Source organism: Oncorhynchus tshawytscha, linkage group LG31, assembly GCF_018296145.1.
Source record: "Oncorhynchus tshawytscha isolate Ot180627B linkage group LG31, Otsh_v2.0, whole genome shotgun sequence".
Classification (NCBI taxonomy): Eukaryota; Metazoa; Chordata; class Actinopteri; order Salmoniformes; family Salmonidae; genus Oncorhynchus; species Oncorhynchus tshawytscha.
Genome location: NC_056459.1, coordinates 17,317,212 through 17,340,104, shown reverse-complemented (window position 1 = coordinate 17,340,104; position 22,893 = coordinate 17,317,212). Strand labels below are relative to the sequence as shown.

General features: G+C 39.9%; 1 protein-coding gene across 1 annotated transcript; it reads right to left on the bottom strand.

The window, feature by feature from the left end:
• Positions 1 to 1,426: 1,426 nt before the first annotated feature.
• asns (asparagine synthetase) lies at positions 1,427 to 22,882 on the bottom strand. Its single transcript, XM_024395548.2, has 12 exons — positions 22,760 to 22,882; positions 19,788 to 20,043; positions 9,201 to 9,441; positions 8,705 to 8,890; positions 8,251 to 8,352; positions 7,888 to 8,015; positions 6,907 to 7,033; positions 6,225 to 6,331; positions 5,882 to 5,982; positions 5,349 to 5,430; positions 4,391 to 4,546; positions 1,427 to 3,090 (listed from the first exon to the last, which is right to left on the bottom strand). Exons 2-12 carry the CDS (start codon positions 20,034 to 20,036, stop codon positions 2,881 to 2,883), a joined length of 1,689 nt encoding a protein of 562 aa, XP_024251316.1. The 5' UTR covers positions 20,037 to 20,043; positions 22,760 to 22,882; the 3' UTR covers positions 1,427 to 2,880.
• Between the last annotated feature and the right edge of the window lie 11 nt (positions 22,883 to 22,893).

Below are 22,893 nucleotides of genomic sequence, written 5' to 3'. Positions count from 1 at the left end.
CAATAAAATACTACTTTTTTAATGGTGAGTGAGTGTTGAGCATTATCCTTTTCAATAAGAAATGTTCAAAGAAAGATAACCTTGGGGATTGATCAAGGCATCAAAGCATTACAAAGTTTCATCATAATTCTGTTCTGACATTTAAAATGTTTAAAAGACATGAGTTGAATTGGGGTACTTCTCTTTATCAGGTTGGGTAAAGAACAGGATAATGTCTATACCATCTATACCAGTGGGGGCTCCTCAGAGGCGGAAGGGGAGAACCATCCTCAGTGATTTTTAAATTTTTTTTTTTAAAGTAAAACTTTTTAAAGTAATTATTTTTTTAGATGAAACAATACTATAATAAATACAATCACTCACCAAATAATTGATTAAAACACTATTTTGCAAAGGTCTACAGTAGACTCAGCAGAACTCTGTAGGGTAGCACCAAGGTGTAGCAGGAGGACAGCTAGCTTCAGTCCTCCTCTGGGTACATCGACTTCAAAACAAAACCTAGGAGGCTCATGGTTCTCAACCCCTTCCATAGACTTACACAGTAATTATAACAACCTCTGGAGGATGTCCTCCTACCTATCAGAGCTCTTGCAGCAATGGGGATCCATAATCAATAAAAATACAAAATGACATGTTGTCCACCCAATCAAAGGATCAGATAATTAATCTAGTCCTGAAAGCATAAGCTATAGCTAGCTAGCACTGCAGTGCATGTGGTGCGTAGTTGACTCAAAGAGAGAGAAAGACAATAGTTGAACAGTTGAACAAATTAATTTCTTCCATTTGCAAGACAGAAGTGTATAGAGAGAGAGATTGTCGTTTTTTAGCTAGTAAATGCAGCTAGTTAGTTTAGCCTACTGAAACACTCCACCCAAACAGCAGGATGCTATGTTAGCTAGCTGGCTATGACTATCTAACAACACTGGAACTCTTCCAAGTAAAGGTAAGCTTGTGGTTTTATTAAATTACTGCCCCCGGGGCCAGGCGGTGTAACTGCTTACTGCCTATACACTGTAAAGTTACTGCATGATTGTATTAGGTTTACTAACGCATTAGTTCTATTAGCCATGTTGACGAGGACGTTACTTTAGCTAATATGGTGACAACGATGCAGGCTGTGTGTGGTGGTTTGGCTTGGAAAGTTTTTTTTTGCCTGATCACATACAGCTGATGTGTTGTGCATTGAAGTCCACAAGCGACGGGAGGAGGTAAGAGGAGGAGCGCACAGATGCGAGAAGAAATACAACGTGGCTGTGTGTTTAGCGTGATCAGCGGTGTATTCATTCCGCGGATTCTGTTGAAACGCGTTTCTTAAAAAGTAAGCAAACGGAACAAAACAGAGTTGTGTCATTGTTAGACATCGCAAGTGTCACTGATAGTGACAGTCCATATGAGAGACCCAGGCCATGCAGGGTGTTACCCTCCAGTCTAGGGGGGCGCTGTTTCAACTGTTGGACCAATGATTACGTCCTATATCAGCTAGATGCAGGACAGAGTGTGCAAGGCGGTATTGAATGTCACCATCTGTCACCTCAAATATGTCTCTGGACCTGTGTGCAGCTACGTTATAAAAGTTCATTCATAGGCTAGGTTGTAGCAACCTCATGATGGTAATAGGGAAAATATGAGAAGCACGTAGTAGTCTGAACCTATCGCTGTTACATTGAACTGGCTGAATGGAATATGAATGACAGTCATCCAACATGCTGAAATAGAACGGCACTGACCGCAACTGATCTATACCTAAAAGTTATCCTGTCTATTGTCTCCTGTGACATAATCAAGACATCTTCTTGCACGGAATTGAACCTATTACAGCCTACTCCCTGTCTGGGTAAGAGGCAAAAGGACAATTGCAGTACCGGTTATACACATCTAACTTAATGTAAATGACAGAAAAATGCACTCATTAGGAACAGTTAACTATCATGTTAAGGTTTAGCCAATGTCTGAAGCTGTTAAAATATGTTTGTAATTTAGATATAATAATATATACTATGTAATCACCATATGGTACTATAATCGATGAAAGCATTACAGTAGTGCTACTAAATTCCAGATAGATGGCCTACAGCATCATTCCAGTCTTCCAACATTATCAACTATTCCTAGTGAAACAGCAGTTTCCCAAATCAGTACTGACCCTGTAACTGTAATTAACACTGGTTAAGTACTAGAGCTTGATGATTCCTCCATCGAGCTGCGTAACCGACAATTATGGTCAATAACGTGAACTAAAAAAATAGTCTTAATAAATTAATTTTAGGAAAAGGGGGATTCAACTTTAGATTCAAGTTTCAGGAGAATGGGGGATTCAACTTTATATTCAAGTAGAAATAAATTTACCCAATAGCAGTTTTACATGAAATGGGTAAAGTTGATAATCATTTTATGAGCGGAACGGCACGGTTGGGAGAAGTTTCATTTCCAAAAGTTCCAAGAGGTCAAATCCATTCATTTTTGAAACAGGAATGTCACCAATGCTGTGTTCTATTCATTAGGTTTATCGTAGCTAATTAGATATGTCTTATCTAAAGATGCATTATGAAGCGTTACAAGGTCAAACCATTTTTAAACCAAAATTACAATAACCGTGATCATTTGCATGAAAAGTAAGCCTAATCGTTACCCAGAATTCCATAAAAATCACAACTTTAGCATCAGACTGTTTCCAGATAGGTATGTGGTGAAGGGGAGGTGTAGTAATGGTGTGAAGATGAGGTGTAGTAATAATGGCACAAGTGATTGACAGCTGACACAGTCTACGTTCCAATATCCATACTATCATACCACTTAGAATGCATGCATGCTCAATAGACTGCTTCACTCTAAGTGCTACGCTAGTGAGGACACTGGAAAAGAGCCACTGTTGTTTCTGTATCACTGGTCCTTGTCAGGCTTGTAGATGGAGAGGGTTCTGGCTGAGGGGTCTGTAGCATTGATCCAGCGGGGCATCCAGTAGTGGCTGAGCCACTCAGCCTGGCCCGGGTAAAGCTTCTCAAACACCTGGCGGTAGAAGTACGCCTCTTTGGTTCTGGGAGGGAGGAACGGGAACGTCTTAGGAGACTTCTCCAGCTGGAAGTCGTTCACCTTGGAGGAGTGAAAGGAGGAGTCAGAATGTGTGTGTGGGTGTGCATATGTCATGTGCCAGCGTGCCTGTGTGTGTGTGTACATGCGAGCCTGCTGTGTGCATATGCACGTGTGTGTGTGTGTATGACTGTGTGTATGTGTACCTTGCTTTTTTCCATTTTTACTAAAGACATGCCACTGACTGAGTAAAGCCAGAGTTTCTATATATGCGGATAACTCAAAACTATACACGTCCGCTACTACAGCGACTGAAATGATTGCAACACTTAAAGTGCTGCAGTTAGTTTCAGAGTGAGTAGCAAGGAATAAGTTAGCCCGAAATATTTCTAAAACTAAAAGCATTGTATTTGGAACGAAACACTCACTAAACCTTAAACCTCAACTAAATCTTGTAATAAATAATGTGGAAATTGAGAAAGTTGAGATGACTAAACTGCTTGGAGTAACACTAGAATGTAAACTGTCATGGTCAAAACATATTGATACAGTAGTAGCTAAGATGGGGAGAAGTCTGTCTATAATAAAGTGATGCTCTACCTTCTTAACCACTATCAACAAGACAGGTCCTAAAGGCACCTAGTTTTGTTGCACCTGGACTACTGTTCAGTCGTGTGGTCAGGTGCCACAAAAAGTGTGAAGAGTGTTAGGAAAATTGCAATTGGCTCAGAACAGAGCAGCACAGCTGGCTCTTAGATGTACACAAAGATAATATTAATAATATGAATGTCAATCTCTCCTGGCTGAAAGTGGAGGAGAGATTGACTTCATCACTACTTTTATTTATGAGAGGTATTGACATGTTGAATGCACCGAGCTGTCTGTCTAAACTACTGGCACACAGCTCGGACACCCATGCATACCCCACAAAACATGCCACAGTCCCAAAGTCCAGAACAGACAATGGGAGGCACACAGTACTACATAGAGCCATGACACAATGGAACTCTATGCCATATCAAGAAACTGACACAAGCAGTAAAATTAGATTTAAAAAATAAAAAACAGATTAAAAAAATAAAACTTATGGAACAGCGGGACTGTGAAGCAACACAAACATTGGCAGACACATGCATACACACACACACGACAACACTATACATACACATGAATTTAGTAATGTAGATATGTGGTTGTGGTGGAGTAGAGGCCTGAGGGAACACAGTGTGTTGTGAAATCTGTGAATGTATTGTAATGTTTGAAAATTGTATAAACTGCCTTAATTTGGCTGGACGCCAGGAAGAGTAGCTGCTGCTTTTGCAGCAGCTAATGGGGATCCATAATAATACAAATACAAAAATACCTCAGACTCCATCTGGTCCTGCAGGCTGTTGTACCAGGACTTCTTGACAGACATCATTCCGTCACTGAAGGCCTCTTTACGCCGCCATAGGATCTCGTCTGGGATCAGGTTCAGACCTTTAAATGAGTCTCTGAGGAGGTGCTTCTCCACTCCATCCTGGTTACACACACATCCCTCAGTCAAACTGAACTGTGTTTGGAATTATAGCACTGGAACCCTTTACATGTTTAGAGACAGATTTTTATTGCAAGGACTCTGATTTGGATACACAACACTTACAATCACTCAATACACATCTTTTCCACTTTTGCAATAATACTGATGGGTTCTGACTTCTAAACGTGAAAATATGAAATATCCTTATTCATGACACTGAGGGAGAGAGAGGGCATTGAAGACCGTTTATGTTATTGTTATACATCAGGTATCCTATGGAAAGGACTTGCTACACCAGAAGTTAATGGTAATCTGTAGGAGGAATGTATATGGTGGGGTCAATTAAGGATGGATATGAGCTAGGGCCTTGGAATGTTACTGAGTAAGGGAAAGGCAATCACATGGATGTAGTCATTGATAAGGGTGGAGAGCTGTGGATTAGTGAGGAATGGGGGCCGAGGTCAGGTTACATTAAGGGAGAAGGAACAGTTTATTACCCACATCACTACGCTTCCTGCCTAGCAATAAAGATTTAATGTTTAGAGGGAAGGAGGAGACTTCACCTAACGTGGGGTAGATATACTTGGGCTGGTGGGAACATGTCTTTGTCTGTTCGTCTGTCTGACCCATTGGGTGAATAACCTTGGTTTGAGCTTTTCATAGTTGTCCGTCAGTTTTTACTCTGTTATTTAGAACAGTACATTACTTCCGATTTCATACTCCATTATCTCATCAGAGACAAATGTAGGGGATAGGGAGATTGGGATAGTGAGCATATGGTGATAAGGCTGAGAAAACTGACCTTAGGTTGCCTCATCTCCTCAGGCAGGGAGAGGTAGTACGCTGTGAACCTGTGGTCCAGGAAAGGCACTCTCAGCTCTAGACTGTAGAGAGAAGAGGAAAGTCAGAATCCTAGATCTTCTGTATTAAACCTATAGCTTCTAGAAAGAAAGAAAGAAAGAAAGAAAGAAAGAAAGAAAGAAAGAAAGAAAGAAAGAAAGAAAGAAAGAAAGAAAGAAAGAAAGAAAGAAAGAAAGAAAGAAAGAAAGAAAGAAAGAAAGAAAGAAAGAAAGAAAGAAAGAAAGAAAGAAAGAAAGAAAGAAAGAAAGAAAGAAAGAAAGAAAGAAAGAAAGAAAGAAAGAAAGAAAGAAAGAAAGAAAGAAAGAAGGAAAGAAAGAAAGAAAGAAAGAAAGAAAGAAAGAAAGAAAGAAAGAAAGAAAGAAAGAAAGAAAGAAAGAAAGAAAGAAAGAAAGAAGAGCAGATAGCAGTCTGACAAGTTTGAGGAATGGATGTAAAAAATAATGAATGTATTGAAAAATAGGTTGATGCCCCTACCCGTGTGCAGAGGTGGTGCGGTCTGCTCTGAGCACGTCAAACAGGTACAGCTCCTTCAACAGACGAACACTGTCCTCTGCTGCTGCCTTGGGAGTGGGAGCCTGGAACAGGAAACACAACAACTCAGCTCATATTCCCAGACATAACAACTGGTTCCAGGGTTGGGTTCAATTCCATTTTCAATTAAGTCAAACCAGGAATTTCCCATTGATTTCTAATAAATATTTTCAATTCCTGCACTTCCTGAATTGACTACTGCAGTCACCACAACACTGTCTGGTACATGAAATTTGGTGAGGGGGAGAGAACGACACATCTCTGATGTGGAACAGACTTACAGTACCTTGTGGAAGTAGATGTATCCTTGTGTCAGCTCGTCAGAGCCTTCCCCAGAGAAGATCACCACGCTGTCAGTCTTCTCACGGATATACTTTGACACTAGGTACATGCCTGCAGAATGAGAAAGGATTATTGGAAACAGAATTGAGTTGAAGTAATCCCTTGGCTATAACTTAAGCCTTGCCAAATATACTGTACATATCTTATAAAAAAGGTTATCATGCCATCTAGAGGCAAATAAAACCATCTGTATTTAGCAGGAAAAAAGTAAATGAAAGTAAACTGATCATCACATGAACTTTGGTCTTTACTTCAAGTTTGCACTTTTGGGACTGTTCAATTGTACCAGACAAACTGAATCACATATTTCATCAACATATTAGGCCAAGGTCTGGCTGATTGCTTCTCTCTATTGACAGGCTTTTACAGGCCACACTCACTAATCTCCCAGGATTCCACTGGGATTCAATCCAGCCAATCAGGAGGAAAAGGAATGCAGCCTGTCCAGACTCCCTTTGTCCAGGTCATTGGGCACATTGACAAGGTACAAAGAAGCTGTCTAGTGTCTCGGTATTTCACAAATGTGTCATTCTCATAGCCTATTAATTCATCTTCAATGGGACACCACTTCTGATTGGTGTTTGGAGGTCTAGGCCAATCTAAGATGGGACAGTGTGCTCTCTCACCGACAGAGGCGCGTATGGTGGTGATGTCATAGGTCTCCAGGTGAAAGATGACCTCCTCCACGACTTTGAGACCCTCCTCAGGGGTGAAGTTCACCTCGTGGTGCTCACTGCCGATGTAGGACGCCACCTGGAACAACACAAGACATTCATTCATGTTCTATCTATTTATTGCCTTCAGTTTATTGAGAACACATATTCTTTTACAATTACAGGGAGCACTGACTTCACAGGCTTCTTCACAAAGGAGTCTTTGGTATTATATTTGTATTATTCTATTATGTTGCGTTTTCATTATTTTAAATGCTCCTTTTTAATGCCCTGGGAGCTGTAATGTATTGGGTAAAAGGTGATACAAAAATAAAGTTAGATTATTACTGATTATGAAGTTTTATTTGTTACAAAACTGATTAACTAGCCTGCTAATATTGTTGCGCTCGCTAAGTCTAGAAGTCTTAGGCCTAGTTAACTGGTCTGTAACTTGATGTAAGATGTGCAACTATGTGAGAAATCAGCGTATGAGGTCAGTGCTGTATGTACATACGCTCAGGAGACAGCAAACTTACAGGGATCCAGGGCCAGCTCCATCCTGACTCCTATGGGTCAGCTAGCCCAAGCAGATTATTATTTGTTGTTGAAAAGGGTGACCAAAATATATATTTACAAAAATAAACTTAAAAAGACCGCTCCAAAACTGAAAAAGTTAACTAAAACAGAAAAACAAAGACTTGCAGGCCGAGGGGCTCTATGGCCACCTCTCTCTGAATCGTTCACGCTCAACCTGATTGCCTGTACCTATGGGCTTCATCAAGGCTTGACAGAGCACCTGGACCCGGTTGCTGCTGCCCCCCTGGGGATGGAGTGTAGAAGTGGTAGTGTCTAATCATGCTCCTAAGACCTACCCAACCCGTTCCATAACAATATCATCACCATTATATTATAAGGCAGAGTCTCTCTATGGAGGCTGGAGAGAGCCTCACTCACCTTGCGAGCAGCCAGAATGTCTGGGCTGTCTTCAGCCCCGATAGCGAAGGTCTGGATAGGGTACTTCAACTTCTCCTCTTTGGCCAGTTTAACCAGCGTAGCTGCCACCAGACTAGAGTCCAAACCACCTGATCGAAATATATAATAACAGTCATACACCTCATTTACTAGATTTTCACACGTTTAATTTGACCTATGGTGTAAAGATAATAAGAATGTATTATCATTTATGTATTTGCACAGACAAGCATTAGTGAAAACAACAAGTAAAAGACCTCAAGCATTACTAACTCAAGCCACAAGCTTTCATGTGTGACACTACACAAAGAGGCAAACCTACTCTGTAATAATCATTATTTGTACCTGAGAGAAGACAGCCGATCCTCCTGTGGGCCATGAGGCGTTTCCGGACAGCGTTCTCAAACAAAGACCGGATGTTGCTCTTCACTGTCTCTGGGACAAAACCTAGAGGACAGCAAGAGATCTTACTGTCATCACACAGGGACCAGTCAACTGAATGGTTGAAGACCAGCAAATCAACTCTAGCATACTACACATCCAACTCCTATTGTCAGTGACTACAATGATTTCAGTTGGACAACAGGCTTCATTCATGGCAATACCCTCAACACCAAAAACCTGCATCCTAAAAGAACAATCAGTGACCCATTCCTCTCTTCATCTTATGTGTCAAACAACATCTGTCATCTTTCACTGATAGCTAGCAACAGGTAGTGGCACAGTTAAATCATCTGTAACCTTGGCCGCTGTCAATCATGATGCTGACATTATGGAAATACTATGGATGGGTGTGTACCTGAGGGGAGCCTCTCTACTGTGTCATAGGCAGCGTGGTTGGGCTCCTGGGTGCAGCAGTGGAAGCGGTCCATCTGAATAGACCCTACCTTCCCTGTGGGCTTCAGGTCAAACACCTCAAAGTGTCCTGGGAGGAATGGAGTGATCTTAGGAGGTGAGGACATTGAGTGGGTGATATCTGTCAGACCTGGGAACAAACAGAATAAGCATGTGTTTAAGAACAAACATGGAAACACTTTACATTAAGTTGTTATACCTGTGTAGTAACACTGTTGTTACACACTAGAAACAACATCTTAGCATTTTGTTACAATTGTACTTGACCAAGTGAATTTCCATTGAATAGCAATAGAGTTGAGCAGTTAATTTTTTTTCTACACTCTGTGACAAAGTTCATCCTATCCTATCCTGAATAGGTATTGTTCTTTAATCCACTTGTGTAGCAACCAAAACAGCTCAACCCCAATGGAGATATCAAGTAAGTAGTCCCCTCTCACCTTTTGCCTCAGAGCACACAGCCAGGAAGCCGTCGTCAGTCAGTAGTTTGAACAAAGGCCGCACGCCATACGTATCCCTCCCCAGGAAAACCTTCCTATTGGCTGTGTCCAGGAGGACGAAGGCGAACACTCCATCCAATAGGGACGCCATCTTCTGAATGCCGAAGCGCTCATACAGGTGAAGCAGGATCTCACCATCTACTTTGGTCTGGTAGTCAGTAAACTCAAACTGCTCCTTCAGCTAAAGAGGGAGGAAGATGGAGAAAAGTATTAGGATTATTATGAGACATTAGACATTACAAGTGGTCTTACATGCTCATGACATACACTCACCAACATATTTATTTGGACAGTGAAGCAAAAACTTTTAATTTGGCTCTATCAGTGGTGGAAAAAGTACCCAATCATCCTAATCAAGTAAAAGTAAAGATACTTTAATAGAAAATGACTCAAGTAAAAGTCAGCCAGTAAAATACTACTTGAGTAGAAGTTTAAATTATTTAGTCTTAAATGTACTTAAGCATCAAAAGTAAATGTAATTGCTAAAATATACATAACTTAAGAATCCAGAGTAAAAGTATAAATAATTTCAAATTACTTATATTAAGCAAACCAGACGGCACAATTTTCTGTTTTTTAAATTTACGGAGAGCCAGAGGAACACTCAGACATAATTTACAAACAAAGCATTTGTGTTTAGTGAGTCTGCCAGATCAGAGGCAGTAGGGATGACCAGGGTTGTTCTCTTGATAAGTGAGTGAATTGGACCATTTTCCTGTCCTGCTAAGCATTCACAATGTAAATTCTTTAGAAATGTATCAGAGTAAAAGTAAAAGTTGTCAAAAATATAAATAGTAAAGTAAAGTACAGATACCCCAAAAAAACTACTTTGTAAGTACTTTAATTTATTTACGTAAGTACTTTACACCACTGGGCTCTATACTCCAGCATATGAGGCGACAGTACAGAATGTCCCCTTTTATTTGAGGGTATTTTCATACTTACAGTGCCTTAGGAAAGTATTCAGACCCCTTGACTTTTTCCACATGTTATGTTGGTTACAGCATTATTCTAAAATGGATCAAATTTTAAAAATCCTCAGCAATCTACACACAATACCCCATAATGACAAAGCGACCCTTTGCTATGACTCAAAATTGAACTCAGATGCATCCTGTTTCCATTGAGATGTTTCAACAACTTGATTGGAGTCTACCTGTGATAAATTCAATTGATTGGACATGATTTGAAAAGGCACACACCTGTCTAATGTTAGGGAATAATCAGAATTGGTTGGTAACATAGGTAAGATGTTTTATATTCATCATATGTTTGTAAGTTACTTCTCATCACAATGTTATTTTTGTATAATACTGTGGGGGGGTTGCAGTATCTGTTCTATGTCAAGACTAAGTTGCTTGGGCCGGAGAGAGGGGAGAGGTCAAGCGTGTATCTCTTGGCTCCACAATGTCTGTGTGCCAGTCAGTGTGTCTCTGTGATCTTGTCAAGATAGGATGGATTTGATATATAGCTGTTGATATGGAGGATTTGTTTATGGTTCTGAGTTTGAGAAAAGAACATAGTTTAGGAGACAAAGCTGAACGATGAATTATGCCGATGCTGTCTTATCTTGTGTGTCTTTGCTATAAAGGATCTCAGTTGAAATGTGGAAGGGACTCTCAGAGAATTCATTGATAGACACTGAATTGATCTGAGAGTCACAGGGTTGTGATAGAGCTCATATAAAGATGGACTTTGTGATAACTAACTCTGACTTGTGTGTGGTTTGCTCTCATGATTTGGTAAATAGAGGAAATTTCCACGACATTTGGCGACGAGGAGGGGATGTGAATCTTCACTCGGTGACCGTTCCTACGATCTAGGTAAATAAATCGTGCACGAGGGATCCCCTAAACTTGGGCTCTCAGGGAAACCACACTTCGGGAACGAAGCAGATGGACCAACCTTTGATCTAAGAGGAAGCGAGCCAAGTGGATACCACATCTCGAACTAGAGTTTTTTTTTTTAAGAAAAAGGTGAGCGAACCACACACAGATTTGAGGTCGAGTTTTTAAATTATGCCTGTTACGTATACTCTGAGCGTGAATTCCTTTGTAAGGAAGGCACCATGGCGGCGTAAGCAGGGCCGAGTCAGAGGAGAGTAATCTGGGGGTTTTGTGGACTCAAAAGATACTCTGCACTGTCCGGTTGCCAGTGACCAAGAGCCCTCCTAACACTGAATTGATCACAGTGGGGATTTGGTGAGGTCTGTCGGGGTGAGGGGCCAGGGGACTGTGTCTTCTATTGGAAGAAGGACCTCATTCTGTGCGTCTGTGTGATTGTCTAAGTGACCCTCAGAGGAGGTGAATTCCAATTATTTTAAATGTGCTAGCTAGGTAATAGTGGTCGGACCGTTCTGTGTGAGCGGGGTAGGGTTGACTCTGTGTGGGCAAACCTTTTTATGTTCTGATGTTCTGTGTGGACGTCTGACCAATCCTGTGTGGGTGATCCTGAAAGTTCTGTGTGAGTACCTAAGATTTCTTAAGTTTTATATGGATTCTGTGAATTATTTGAAATTATGATAAATTGTATGTGTGTATAATCAATTACTAGAGATTTGATAAAGTAATGCTGAGAATGATTAGATACAATTTAAACCACCCATTCGTAGACTACATAGGTTTTGAGTTGGTATCTTAAATGGATAATTTGATAAAGATGAAGATTTTAAGCACTATTAAAATAATCTACAAAATCTGGGAAATCGAGCTCTAGAAAAAGATTAGAGTGTGTCCACTTTTGGTTATCTTACCCTAACGATGTAACTAAAAAACGCATATTGGATTATCACCATCTGGGTGAAACATTTGAAATTTAACTGCCCTTAAGGTCTGAACATGTTATATTTTTTCTTCCCAGTATGAGAGAAGTTGTGGGATTTATTGAATAAACTGAATAAAGTTAGAGAATTAAGGGGGAATCTCGATGTAATTTAAAATGTCAGACAAAGCCTAAAGTTTTCATTCACTCTAATTATCATTGCGTGATTAATGTGATGTAGTAAAGTAATTGAAATACGTTGCATAAGTAAACATAATCTACTTTTGTTAAAAGGCGCAATATCTGTTTCCTAGTCATTAACTGTCCATTTTATTCTTTGATTGCTAATATATTCATTTGGAATTTGAGAATCATAGCTGGAGTAACGTTTGTACTATTAAAATTGGGCTATAATTCTTCTGGGAATTGCCGACGGTGACGTATTTTGATTTTATTTGTAAAATGGGTTTATTTGCGGAGAATCTTAGTTTTTCGCATAGTATTAGTGCTTCAGTGGTAGAATTCTCGCCTGCCACGCGGGAGTCCGGGGTTCCATTCCCAGTCATTGCGCTGACTGAATTCTGAGTTTTTGATTGTAAATAATCTATTTGTATGTTTTGCCTGTAAAGTTATGGTCGCTAGTGTTTGTATAAGATATAAACTGAACGTTTTAATAGCTTGTCTGTTTCAAATTGATAGAAGGGATAAATTGAACGTTTTCAATAGATTGTTTAGGTTAAATTGATAGACTAATTCAACTTAAAATAATAACGAAGCGAATTCTGATGCAAGACGATGTCTGTTCACTAAATTATCTGCTGGAATAATGTATTGAGAATTGAGTCGTATTTAAATTACTGTATCAATAGAGAAGACAGTTACCTAAATTAAAGAAATTATGAATGATAGCGGGGAGAGAATGGCGATAGAAAGTGATAACCGAAATGTTTTTCATTCTTAAAAATTGACTGACGCATGTTATAATTTTGGCAATGCGTGTGTTATTTTTAAAGAAATAGGATACATTTCATAAGTGTGAAGAGCAAAGAGAAGAGGAAGTTATAAAGTTGGGGTTTTTAATCTTACATAGAGGTAAGGAAAAACGTTGAAATGAGGGGTTATATATTTTTGCCCAATGGGAAAAAAGGAATAGGGTAAGTTGAGCTGAAAGTATATAAGAGAGTAAGTTGCTGAACAGTGTTGTAGAATAACGTAAATTTGCGTTATTAGTTTGAATATACAATAACCTTACTCTAATTGTTTTGACCGTTGTTCAGGTACACTTCTTTCTGTATTTCTAGCAGCTGATTCGCTAGGTGGGCATCATAGATTTGTGGCGTTTATTTGGACTGTATTAGGCTATGAGAAAGGGAGACTGGATGTCTGAATCATAAAACATCGTGATAATAGATTCTGATGGTTATTGATTCTTGGTTTGATTGTTTAAGTAACACCAGTTAATTTGAGCAGGAAAGTTCATGTAGTCTAACATTATAGTATGTTTGCATTATGTGGAACAATGTCAGGTCATTAAAGGTGATTGCTGGATTGAGTAGTATGAGAATAAGTTTGTTTTGATTTTTACGCTGATGAGACAGCGCCAACTTTTGAAAGATTTTAGATTTGTTTTAAAAAATCAGGATTGGTTTTTACTAAATTTATATCAACAGGTTGAAATTATTAGATTGCTGATTAAAAGTTTTTTTTAGGAGTTGATTTAACTTAATTAAACATTGTATCATACATATACATTGATTTGATTAAAACTTATGATTAATGATTTGAGGTACAGTGGCATTATCAGTAGGTTTGGTTTATAGTTCACGTTTGAGTTTCTGAATCGATGTAGTGTAATGAATACTAACTAAGTGTTTTTGTGTTTTCTCCGGGAAAATTGATATTTCACTGTCTCTCTCTGGAATGTTTCCAGGGACTATACTCTTGGGGAGAGTGAGTGAAATTGAGGCCATAAACTACCACATTGGAGGGGGCCTGGAAGTTTTTTGTTTTAGTGCAAAGGTATTAAAGGGGCACTCACCACATGGGATTTAATGAGTTTTTATTTTCTGACTTTTCATTACACACGCAAATTCTTTTGATAAAGGAATGTTCTGGGAACATGGAAATACAAAAATGTTGGAACTAGTTGATTATTGTTTGCAAATTGTTTAATATAATGAAAAACACTGCTTTGAAGGGTTTTGTATGACCTTCTGATGACTTTCCGTTGTGGCTTGATCACCCGCATTGGAAAGCCATTTGGATAATGAAATTATGGTCATTTGTAATACTGCTTTCAAAATAATTTGTGTAATTGGTAAATATGTTTATTAGCCATATTTGTAATTTCGACCACTATATGAAGAGGGACAGGGCATTGCTTTTAACTAAGGATATGCTGCTTTAAGTCTTTTTTCCTATGACCATAGGGGTTAAATCATTTTTCTTTGTGGAGTTTTTTTTCAGTTTAGTGATTTTAATTTGATTAGGTTAGCTGAAATTTTGTTTTACATTTCTTTTCAGTTTTGTTTTACATTACTCTCATACGGAGAGATATGTGTAAAACATGGGGGAGGATTCAGTTTTTTGAGGGTTTGAATTTGAATTGAAGTTATACAACTTAAGTGATATGTGAAGGAGTGTATTGTATTGTTGAGTGTATTGTATTGTGTTTGTTTTGTTCTATTCCCGAGGTATAGGTCTAATTTCTTGATCCTTGGCTCTACGATGGAGTTGACAGTGAGATGGAGAGTATAAACCAATTTGAAAGAATAGTTTCAATAGAATGTTTTGATACAGTGCCTTGCGAAAGTATTCGGCCCCCTTGAACTTTGCGACCTTTTGCCACATTTCAGGCTTCAAACAAAGATATAAAACTGTATTTTTTTGTGAAGAATCAACAACAAGTGGGACACAATCATGAAGTGGAACGACATTTATTGGATATTTCAAACTTTTTTAACAAATCAAAAACTGAAAAATTGGGCGTGCAAAATTATTCAGCCCCTTTACTTTCAGTGCAGCAAACTCTCTCCAGAAGTTCAGTGAGGATCTCTGAATGATCCAATGTTGACCTAAATGACTAATGATGATAAATACAATCCACCTGTGTGTAATCAAGTCTCCGTATAAATGCACCTGCACTGTGATAGTCTCAGAGGTCCGTTAAAAGCGCAGAGAGCATCATGAAGAACAAGGAACACACCAGGCATGTCCGAGATACTGTTGTGAAGAAGTTTAAAGCCGGATTTGGATACAAAAAGATTTCCCAAGCTTTAAACATCCCAAGGAGCACTGTGCAAGCGATAATATTGAAATGGAAGGAGTATCAGACCACTGCAAATCTACCAAGACCTGGCCGTCCCTCTAAACTTTCAGCTCATACAAGGAGAAGACTGATCAGAGATGCAGCCAAGAGGCCCATGATCACTCTGGATGAACTGCAGAGATCTACAGCTGAGGTAGGAGACTCTGTCCATAGGACAACAATCAGTCGTATATTGCACAATTCTGGCCTTTATGGAAGAGTGGCAAGAAGAAAGCCATTTCTTAAAGATATCCATAAAAAGTGTTGTTTAAAGTTTGCCACAAGCCACCTGGGAGACACACCAAACATGTGGAAGAAGGTGCTCTGGTCAGATGAAACCAAAATTGAACTTTTTGGCAACAATGCAAAATGTTATGTTTGGCGTAAAAGCAACACAGCTCCCTGAACACACCATCCCCACTGTCAAACACGGTGGTGGCAGCGTCATGGTTTGGGCCTGCTTTTCTTCAGCAGGGACAGGGAAGATGGTTAAAATTGATGGGAAGATGGATGGAGCCAAATACAGGACCATTCTGGAAGAAAACCTGATGGAGTCTGCAAAAGACCTGAGACTGGGACGGAGATTTGTCTTCCAACAAGACAATGATCCAAAACATAAAGCAAAATCTACAATGGAATGGTTCAAAAATAAACATATGCAGGTGTTAGAATGGCCAAGTCAAAGTCCAGACCTGAATCCAATCGAGAATCTGTGGAAAGAACTGAAAACTGCTGTTCACAAATGCTCTCCATCCAACCTCACTGAGCTCGAGCTGTTTTGCAAGGAGGAATGGGAAAAAATGTCAGTCTCTCGATGTGCAAAACTGATAGAGACATACCCCAAGCGACTTACAGCTGTAATCGCAGCAAAAGGTGGCGCTACAAAGTATTATCTTAAGGGGGCTGAATAATTTTGCACACCCAATTTTTCAGTTTTTGATTTGTTAAAAAAGTTTGAAATATCCAATAAATGTCGTTCCACTTCATGATTGTGTCCCACTTGTTGTTGATTCTTCAAAAAAATACAGTTTTATATCTTTATGTTTGAAGCCTGAAATGTGGCAAAAGGTCGCGAAGTTCAAGGGGGCCGAATACTTTCGCAAGGCACTGTATGTGTATTAAGAATAATTGGTAAAAGTAATAATTTATCATGTAGTTAATGAACTGAACTAAACTGTTGTTCTGATCTGTTCTTTCAAGGTTATCATGAAAAGTGACATCAGACGGTATCTTAATGCATGGAAGAGATAATTGGACCGAATGGTGTGTGTACCTCAAAACCCCCTCTAACTGGCTGAAGAAGGGTGACAAAGGCGTTGAAGGAGGCTTTCCAAACCACTTCTACCGAGAGAAAAGAACCAAGCCAGAAATTGGTGTACAGTATCAGATCTAAGCTATCAACTGCTTTTCTTTCATGAGTCCACTTGGAGTGATCATGGAGAAAGATCTGTTCTAACATTTTCTTATGATGCTGGTATATTGGTTGACGAATGGACAAGACATGAGTGGTAAAGATGAGACATTGAAATTGGGACATTATCATGGGCCGTCCACTTTGAACTGTAAAGCTATCTGATGAAAAACAAAAGAGACGCCAGAAGATGCAGTGCCTGAGAGGGGGGGGTGGTCAACTGTGCCATTAAATTGTTTATACTTTTGTGGTATCAGGTTGATTGAAGAGGTCTACACCATGTAAATTGTAGTAATTTAGATTAAGAATGCATTGATACTGATCTGTATTATAATCATGATTAAAAAAGTTAATAGTAGAATTATGGGATAATTATACTGAATGTAAGTAAATATGCTAATATTGATGTGTGTTAAATTGAGGTTTTTACTTTGAGTGATAAGACACATTTTAATCACTGAGGAATGCTATTCTAAATATTGGTTGGATAAATAGTTGGGCTGTTACTTATGATTTGGAATATGAATGATTTCACTGCCCTATTCTCTATTCCTGAGTATATTTCTGAGCATGAGGACTTAGGATGTCTGTCCTATATGTTGTGAGGAGGCGTGTGTTTAGACACTGGTTCTCATGTAACTTAGGGAGCATTTCTAAATATTGTGTTTTTATTTTCCTCAAATGGATTATTCTGTGTTATTAAACATGTGCAAGTTTGTCTTGTAGAATAACGGTTGTAAACTTAGTTTCAGAAGGGAGAAAGCTTACATATAAGCTAAGGTATTTGACATTGAGGGGATTAGAATTTTTATATTGAGTATGTAATTAATATTCTGATTCTTTAGAAGGGACAATGTCCCTTGAGAGGGGAATGTTGGGGAAAAATCAGAATTGATTGGTAACATAGGTAAGATGTTTTATATTCATCAAATGTTTGTAAGTTACTTCTCATCAGAATGTTATTTTTGTATAATACTGTGGTGGGGTTGCAGTATCTGTTCTATGTCAAGACTAAGTTGCTTGGGCCGGAGAGAGGGGAGAGGTCAAGCGTGTATCTCTGAACGATGAATTATGCCGATGCTGTCTTATCTTGTGTGTGTCTTTGCTATAAAGGATCTCAGTTGAAATGTGGAAGGGACTCTCAGAGAATTCAATGATAGACACTGAATTGATCTGAGAGTCACAGGGTTGTGATAGAGCTCATATAATTAAAGATGGACTTTGTGATAACTAACTCTGACTTGTGTGTGGTTTGCTCTCATGATTTGGTAAATAGAGGAAATTTCCACGACACTATATAAGGTACCACAGTTGACAGTGCATGTCAGAGCAAAAACCAAGCCATGAGGTTCAGGAAATTGTCAGTGGAGCTCTGAGACAGGATTGTGTATTGAGGCACAGATCTGGGGAAGGGTACCGAACAATTTCTGCTGCATTGAAGGTCCCCAAGAACACAGTGGCCTCCATCATTCTTAAATGGAAGAAGTTTGGAACCACCAACACTCTTTCTAGAGCTGGCCACCTGGCCAAACAGAGCAATTGGGGGAGAAGAGCCTTCCTTGGTCAGGGAGGTGACCAAGAACCCGATGGTCACTCTGACAGAGTTTCAGAGTTCCTCTGTGGAGATCGGATAACCTACCAGAAAGACAACCTATCAGAAAGACAACCATCTTTACAGCACTCCACCAATCAGGCCTTTACGGTAGAGTGGACAGACAGAAGCCACTTCTCAATAAAAGGCACGACAGCCCGGTTGGAGTTTACCAAAAGGCATCTATAGACTCTCAGACCATGAGAAACAAGATTCTCTGGTCTGATGAAACCAAGATAGAACTCCTTGGCCTGAATGCCAAGTGTCACATCTGGAGGAAATCTGGCACCATCGCTACAGTGAAGCATGTTGGGATGTTTTTCAGCAGCACGGAATGGGAGACTAGTCAGGATCGAGGCAAAGATGAACGGAGCAAAGTACAGGAAGATCCTTGATGAAAACCTGCCCTAGAGTGCTCTGGAACTCAAACTGGGGTGAAGGTTCACCTTCCAACAGGACAACGACCCTAAGCACACACCCAAGACAACGCAGGAGTGGCTTCAGGACAAGTCTCTGAATGACCTTGAGTGACCCATCCATAGCCCGGACTTGTGGATGCTACAATGATTACAGATAATCATAAATGAATCGTGAATAATGATGAGAAAGTTAGATGCACAAGGATCATGCCCTCAAAACATGCTACCCTCTCACCATTACAAATAACAGGGGAGTTTAGCATTTTTAGGGGGTATGATATTTATGCCTCTGATACTTTCTCACTCATTATCTAAACAGTAAATCAGATATGTATGAAAATACCCTAAAATAAAATGTACATTGTGTACTGTCACCTCATAAAACATTTGATCTCAAATCCATGCTAGAGTAAAAAGCCAAATGAAAAGTTTTAGCTTCACTGTCCAAATTAATACAAAAGGGTAGTATACATGCTTATAACTGAATCACAATGGATTGTAAGTAATGTATGCACAATCACATCAAACAATTGTGCATACTACAAAAGATGTGAGATAATTTATTGCCATTTTTTAAAAGACAGATAATACCATTATCAATATGATCTTTGAAGATATTACGACTTTCTTCCCTCCCGGTTTTCACAAACTCACATTAACAAAAGTTTACTTAACTTCTTTGGCCACGTAAGTCTCTTTGGCATAGCAATAGTACCTTTTTAAGAAAGGAGGAGTTAACTGGCCTAAAGCCATACTATATCCCTGCTTCGTGACCTGCAAGTAGAAACTCAATACGTTCCACACCAAAACTTGGCCAGATACTAGGGTTCCTTGAGGCCTGGTACCATCTCCGTAACTACGGTGTGATTTGTAGATCTCCTACCATAGCCTGGGATTTGTGACATAAAACAGTAACACAATCTGGATTCCAGGCTATACCTTATATGTCTATGGGCCATAACTACTGTGGTGTTTGCAAATCTATTGAGCCTGGGATTTGTGAAACAGTGAAACAAGGTGGATTCCAGGCTAGACCTACCGTATGGTGGTTGTAGATTTCTCCGTTGTAGACAAGCCAGAGGTAGGGGAACTTCTTGATGCGGATGGGCTGCATGCCATACAGCTGGTCTACAATAGCCAGGCGATGGAAGCCGAAACAACAGTTAGTGAAGCCGTTGATGTTCTCAAAGCGAAAGGCGTCAGGGCCCCGGTGGGCAATCTTCATAGCGCTGGTGCACTGAACCGACAGGCACTCATCACTGCCAAACAAGGCCCATATACCACACATCCTGGGGCTGGAGAGAGCGGGGTGGGGGAGATAGAAAGAGGGAGAGGGTGTAATAAATACATGCCACAAAGGGCAGAGAAGATGGTCCAGAGACTAGTGCCCCTTTCGTAACTGTTCTTTACAACCTTTCAACCAGTGGAGGCTCCTCAGGAGGAAGGGCAGGACCATCCTCAGTGAATTTCATAAAAATAGTAAAACACGTAAAAAGTTATGCTTTTTAGATAAAACAATACTAAATATAATCACGCCACCAATTAATGATCAAAACACACTATTTTGCAAAGGTCTACAGTAGCCTCAACAGCACTCTGTAGGGTAGCACCATGAGGTAGCCGGAGGACAGCTAGCTTCTGTCCTCCTCTGGGTACATTGACTTAAAAAATAAATCTAAGAGGCTCTTGGTTCTAACCCCTTACAAAAGACTTACACAGTAATTATGACAACCTCCGGAGGATGTCCTCCTACCTATCAGAGCTCTTGCAGCACAAACTGACATGTTGTCCCCTCAATCAAAGGATCAGAGAATTAATCTAGTACTGAAAGCATTAGATATAGCTAGCTAGCATTGCAATGCATGTGGTGAGTAGTTGACTCAAAGAGAGAAAGAATGAAAATGAAGGAGAAGCAAGACAGAAATGTATAGAGAGATTGTCATTTTTTTCCCACTTTCAGTTTCATTTACTTAGCTAGCAAATGCAGCAAGCTAGTTTAGCCTACTGAAACACTCCACCCAAACAGCAGGATGCTATGTTAGCTAGCTGGCTATGACTAACACAACACTGGAACTCTTCCAAGTCAAGGTAAGCTTGTGGTTTTACTAATGTATTGCCACCGGGGCCCGACACTGTACAAGATACTGCATGATTGTAGTGGGTTTACTAACGCATTAGTTCTATTAGCCATGTTGACGAGGACGTTACTTTAGTTCATATGGTGACAACGATGCAGGCTGTGTGTGGTGGCTTGGCTTGGAAAGTTTTTTTTGCCTGATCATATACAGCTGATGTGTTGTGCATTGAAGTCCACAAGCGACGGGAGGAGGTAAGAGGAGGAGCGCACAGATGCGAGAAGAAATACAACGTGGCTGTGTGTTTAGCGTGATCAGCGGTGTATTCATTCCGCGGATTCTGTTGAAAAAAGTCTCTTAAATGGAAGCAAACGGAACAAAACGTGGATTAACATACTTGAATTTGTCCAATAGAAACTCTCGTTTGCATCCGTCTCTCGACCTGTGTGCACCTACGTTATAAACGTTCATTAATAAGCTAGGTTGTAGCAACCTCATGATGGGTATAAGGAAAATGTGAGTATCACGTAGTAGTAGTCTGAACCTATCGCTGTTACATTGAACTGGGTAAATGGAATATGAATGACAGTCGTCCAATATGCTGCAATAGAAATGGACATATAGCTTCCTATCTGATTAGCAGAGGTGCACTAACACACCACACTATCATACCATACTTTTGGGTGGGGGCCACAAAATCTGAACTCATCACAAGGGGCCGCAGTGGCTCGCAGGTCTGAGTACCCACATCCATAACCACACATGCAGCGAACTTGCGAGCAAAACATTTTAGCGGCCCTTTTGACAGGGGAGAAAAAATGTTTTAGTTAATTTCCTGTAATTCTACACATTTTGCCATGTTCGGAAAGAAACGTTTGAGGTTAATGTGCCATCTGAGTGAGAGTGACTAACAAAATCAATGGGGGTCCCCCCCAGACTGTAATTTGACAAGTTTAGACAGTCTAGCCAGCTAACTTACCAATCTAAAAAATGTTAGGTGACGCAGGCTAATTGAGTGAATTACATAACTGCTGAATCACAACCAAATTACACCTTGTACAGTATACTATAACTCTCAACAGTAAATTGAGACACCGACTGAGTTGGGGGGAATTGATCCGCCAGTTGCACCTCCAAAACTTCAACTGTCTTGACTGTCCACTAAAGCACCTCTAAAAATACCATCCACCAGTAAATCTTAGTTAATAACTTTCCAACTGTATTGCACTTAAGTCATTATGAGTGTCACTGCTAGTGACAGTCCATATGAGAGACATGCAGGGTGTTCCCCTCCACCCTCCAGTCTAGGGGGGCGCTGTTTTCAACAGTTGGACCAATGATTACGTCCTATATTAGCTAGATGCAGGCAAGAGTGTGCAAGGCGGTATTGAATGTCACCATCTGTCACCTCAAATATATCTCTAGACCTGTGTGCAGCTACGTTATAAAAGTTCATTCATAGGCTAGGTTGTAGCAACCTCATGATGGGTATAGGAAAAATGTATCTCGTCAAAGAAATAAGGCCGTGGTCATGTAAAAAAAATCGAGAAGGAAGAAATACTTGAAGGGTTATACAACGGACTATTGGACATATTGTACCTTCGCTAATCAGATAGGACACTATAACACACCACACTATGATACTTTTTACAAAACTATTGACGTCAACGTATTAAACTGTGTATTCGAAGTAGTATTACTGTTAAGACATCAAAACCGGTTTCACAAAGCGAGTCCCCATCACATCTATTAATAAACAAATACTGTGTCGCGCTCTGCTCCACACATGGTAATGTAAACGTATGTGCCATGTGGCTTTGTCAAGCCGCACGAACTACCCGGCCATAGAAAAGACGAGTTAAGATTCACTCCGTGATAAATACACATTCGATTGAAATGTCTAAAACGCATTAACATAGTTTAGTGAGAAACATACCTTTGTCGTTGACACAAAGGGGTGAATTAATAGTATTCTCCTCAGCGCCTGAAATGATGCAACGACAGAACTTCAGTACACCGTAGTGATGACTATGTCCTTAACTGAACTGGGAGGGGCGTGACTTGCAACTT